This window comes from Varanus komodoensis, unplaced genomic scaffold, assembly GCF_004798865.1.
Source record: "Varanus komodoensis strain SLA01 unplaced genomic scaffold, ASM479886v1 scaffold39, whole genome shotgun sequence".
Taxonomy (NCBI): domain Eukaryota; kingdom Metazoa; phylum Chordata; class Lepidosauria; order Squamata; family Varanidae; genus Varanus; species Varanus komodoensis.
This window is the reverse complement of record NW_025335922.1, coordinates 6,408,706-6,413,141: the sequence shown is the minus strand read 5'-3', so window position 1 is coordinate 6,413,141 and position 4,436 is coordinate 6,408,706. Positions and strand designations below refer to the sequence as shown.

Below are 4,436 nucleotides of genomic sequence, written 5' to 3'. Positions count from 1 at the left end.
GTCCCTCTTTGTTGCTGGACAAGTAGCTACAGTGACTCAGCATTCCTTTCACCAGCTTCAGCTACTATACTAGCTTCAGACATTTCTGGTCTGAGCCAGTTTGTCCAGAACTCAGAATATTGTGCTAAACTTTGTGTGGGCCTTCCCTTTAGGCTGGTCCAGAAGTACCAACAGTGCAGAATGTTTTAGCAGTTCTCTGTACTGAGAGGACCATACTGGGTGCCCATTTGCTACAGGGCCAGATTTAAAAGGTTTTGCTGCTAATATATAAAGTCCTAAACAATTTGGCACCTGATTACCTGAGATCCCATCTTTTGCCCATTCAATCCATGACATTCTCTGGTGAGATCCTCTTAGTGGTACCAGATCAGCTTCAGTTTTCAGAGCAGGACATTTAGCATGTGCAATAATCTTTTCCCAAAATTAGATATGCAGCAACATGTTTTATTTTTAGATGCACATTGAAGGCCCTTATTTATGCAAGCCTTCCCTGTGCAGTACAACCTTTCACTTTAGGGACATATAAAATATTTTACATATATTTGGTTTATTTCATGTGTTCGTGGTTCATGCACACTGCTTTGACATTTGTAACTGCCGGCAGCTTATACAAATCAGTCAACTGATCTATTAAAAGTGCATGAAACTATATCAAACTATTCTCAGTTTGTCCGAATGAGCAAGTCTGGAAAGCAGCACTTGGCATATTGAGCAGCTTCTAGGATCTGGTTTGCCACCCCTTAAGTTACACTCTGAACATCACCAGGCAGTCAGAACCCTGAGGGGCAGCAGCAGCCGGTGTGTGTGGTCTGAAGAGGAGACGTGGTGGGCATGCTTCATATATTGTGGGGCAGAAAGAAATGTGAGGTGCCGCAAGTGCTTCCGTGAAGCTCCTAACTCTGCTCCCAGGATCACTCACACTGAATGCCATTGGGTTATCTGAGACAAAAAGACCTACTTCTTTGCCTAATTGACCTATGGAATTCCCTGCCAAAACTGATGTGGTGCTGGTAAAGACACAACAGAGGGCATCTGTTCAGAGTTCCAACCAGCCAGCCTGTTCCAGGAAATTCCATTCAATTCTCCTTCCCTCTTGTTCCATGCACATCCCATCATCTGGGTAGGATCCCATGAGCACTGAGCATGCTCAGTCCTCCCTGGGCTGCTTAGGAGTTCCCATCTCCTGTGGATTCCACCCCCCACCAAGTTATTTTTGTGCTTCTTCAAACCCTGGGGTTCCCCCAAACCTATAGGCTTCTCCCTTTGGTTCCTCTCTCTTGTGCATGGATACCGCCATTTGGGTTACATCAGGATCCCGGCTTGAAGTATGATTTTGACATTACACAGGATTGTTATATGAATACATAGAATCACAGCTAATAGAATCTCTTTATTTCAAGGCTGAGTACTGGATGCTGTGGACAAAGCAACATTTGCTTTGTGTTCCTTCTGCTTATGAGCTTTCCTGGGACATTTGGTTGCTCTTGGTTGAGACCGAATACTGGGTCGACTCAATTGGCGATTCTTAGGGCTCAATAGGCTTGTCATGCACGGGAATGGTAGGGAAGTGGTGTCTCATGATCTTGGTTTGAACTGGCCAAGCCACGGATCCAGCCACAGCTTTAATTGCAATACACGTAAGTATAAATGATTAAAGTGGCCTTATATGGACCTCCAAAGTCTTCATCTAAATTTCTCCAACATTCTACAGCCAGCTGGCAACCAAAGGTATTCAAGAGATGGCCTTGTTCAGTCTTTAAAAAGAAAAAAAAAGTTTGGATCTGCATAAAATAAGAGAGAAGTGCCCAAAGACACTTTTTTCCCGTCGGGATGGAGATGCCGAGGCAGGGAGCACATTGTGGGGAAACATCAACTGTGGAATTAGGGGTGGAGAGAGGGCAAGCTTTTCTCCGCAGTTTGGGGAAATACTGTTCCGCTACAAACGTCATCCTGAGGGGTCTGCAGCCTTCTGCGCATGTCACCTGCCAAACACTTGGCTGGAAACTCAGTATGAGACCTTCTGGGTGCATGCGGCGCCAGGGCCGCAGGAGTGCGAGCAATCCCACTCAGTACAGTGGGATTACTTCCGAGTAAGCCACGCAGGAACGCTCTCCTTGTCTTTTCTTCCTTCAAGCGCGAGAGCCGGCGGAATCAACCAGCGCGTCCATCCCCGCTGGCCAGGGCTGCGTCCGCCATCGATTCGTGGCCCGTCAAGGAGAAAAGCAGCAAATCGCGGCGAAACGCCGCCGCTCGGTCGGCGCTGCGCGCGCCCGGCTCCACTCCGCTCGCCCGGCCGCAGCAGCCACCGCGGGCTGGCCCGGCTTCGCGCGCTCGCTTCCCCGCGCTACGCGGGGAGGGCCGCTCCTCCTCCCGGCTCTCCATCGGCTCGCCGCCTGGCCCGCTCCTCCCGCCAGGCCGCGCTCCCGGAGAGGCTCCCCCAGGTGCCGCCGGACCCCCGCCCAGCACGCGCCACCCGGAGGCGGCGGCGGCGGCGGCACCCCGAACCCGAGCCACGTCCCCGCCGCCCGCCGCCTCAGCCTCCGCGGAGTCTGGAGCGATCCGCGGCCTCTCCCTGCGCCCTCGCCGCGCCGCGCCCCCGCCCGGCCACGACCGCCTCCCCAGCGCGGCCAATCCGCGCTCGCCGCCGGCCTGGGCCGCCTCCCTCCCGTCCCCACGCGGTGGCCCAGCCCAATTGTTTATTCAGTGGCTGGGCCAACGGCACGCGCCGGGCGCACGCGCTTGCAACAACAAACCTTGGAAAGGGAGCGGGGAGGGAGGCGGAGCTCGGTCCAGCGCGTGTTGCGCGGGGGCTCTCCCGGTCGGCCGCGGGCGGGGGGGGGGTACGCGCCCCTTGCCTGCTCGTATGGTGCTTTCCCCTCGATCAACCGTCACCCCCCCCCCCGCATGCAGCCCATCAAGAAAGGCGGCAGCACTCCTCGGCTGGCGGCCCCTCACCGCGAAGCCAGGGAGTGTGGAAGGCGCAAGGTGCACTCCCGCGGGGGGGGGGGCATCAGACGCTGCACCAGTGGGAGGAGGAGGCGGCGGCGGCGGCGCTAGCGCGCGCGCGCGCGTGTATGTGGCGGGAGGGGGGAAGCAGGGGGGACAACAAGCGGCGCTCCGGCCGTCCCTTATAAGAGACACAATCTCTGGACCTTTTTTGGCAAAAGAGGTTTGGCGAAGCAGGCTGCGCACACGCGAGCGCCACGAGCCTGCCTCGGTTCCAAAGAAAGGGGAGGAGGGAAAAGCGAGCGGTGCCATCTGAGCTCGCTCGCTCGCTCCTAGCGCTCTGCCTGCGCGAGCCTTGCCCCCCTTTCCTCCTCTGCTTCCTTCTTCTCCTTCGCCTTCTCCCTTCCTTCCTTCCTTCCTTCCTTCCTCTTCCCCTCCCCACGCCTAAGGCCAGCAAGAGCCGCGAGTCCCGCCGCGCGCCTTTTTCCTCCTCCGTGCGGCCGCCCAATGGCCAGCGGCAGCCCCGCCAAGATGGACAGCAGCGCCAGCCAGCCGCCGCCGCCCCCGCCGTTCCTGCAGCCCGCCTGCTTCTTCGCGGCGGCGGCGGCGGCGGCCGCAGTGGCCGCCTCTCAGAGCGCGCAGCAGCAGCAGCAGCAGCAGCAGCTGAGCCCGGCGGCGGCGAGCAGCCAACAGAGCCAAGCCTCTCCCGGGGCCGCCAAGGTGCCTGCTGCGGCTGCGCCGAAGCAACAGCCGCCGCCGCCGCCGCCGCAGCAAGTGAAGCGGCAGCGCTCGTCGTCGCCGGAGTTGATGCGCTGCAAGCGGCGCCTCAACTTCAGCGGCTTCGGCTACAGCCTCCCTCAGCAGCAGCCGGCGGCGGTGGCGCGGCGGAACGAGCGCGAGAGGAACCGCGTCAAGCTGGTCAACCTGGGCTTCGCCACGCTGCGCGAGCACGTCCCGAACGGCGCCGCCAACAAGAAGATGAGCAAGGTGGAGACGCTGCGCTCGGCCGTCGAGTACATCCGCGCGCTGCAGCAGCTGCTGGACGAGCACGACGCCGTCAGCGCCGCCTTCCAGGCCGGCGTCCTCTCGCCCACCATCTCCCCCAATTACCCCAACGACATGAACTCCATGGCAGGCTCGCCTGTCTCGTCGTACTCCTCGGACGAAGGGTCCTACGATCCGCTCAGCCCCGAAGAGCAGGAGCTGCTGGACTTCACCAACTGGTTCTGAGAGGGGGGCGGCCTGGGTGGCCCTCTTGGCCTTGGCTTGGCAGCAGGTGGGTTCAGCTTAGCTTCTTGGGTGGGGATCCTGGGCGAGCGGCGGGAGGAGGGAGGCGGGATCGTGGCTCCACGGGCGCCGCGGTGGAGATGGAGAGGAGGACGGGCGGCGGGTGTAATCGCCTCGCCTAGCTAGGGCCGCCAGTTGTACCATGCTGTCGAGGAATGGCATCTTAGGAAGGAAGGAAGGAAGGAAGGAAGGAAGGAAGGAAG

The 4,436-nt window shown here is 58.9% G+C and overlaps 1 protein-coding gene across 1 annotated transcript; it reads left to right on the top strand.

The window, feature by feature from the left end:
• The first annotated feature begins 3,453 nt into the window (after positions 1-3,453).
• On the top strand, positions 3,454-4,176 carry ASCL1 (achaete-scute family bHLH transcription factor 1). Its single transcript, XM_044441069.1, has 2 exons — positions 3,454-3,666; positions 3,718-4,176. The coding sequence occupies exons 1-2, from the start codon at positions 3,454-3,456 to the stop codon at positions 4,174-4,176; spliced, it is 672 nt and encodes a 223-aa protein (XP_044297004.1).
• Positions 4,177-4,436: the final 260 nt, after the last annotated feature.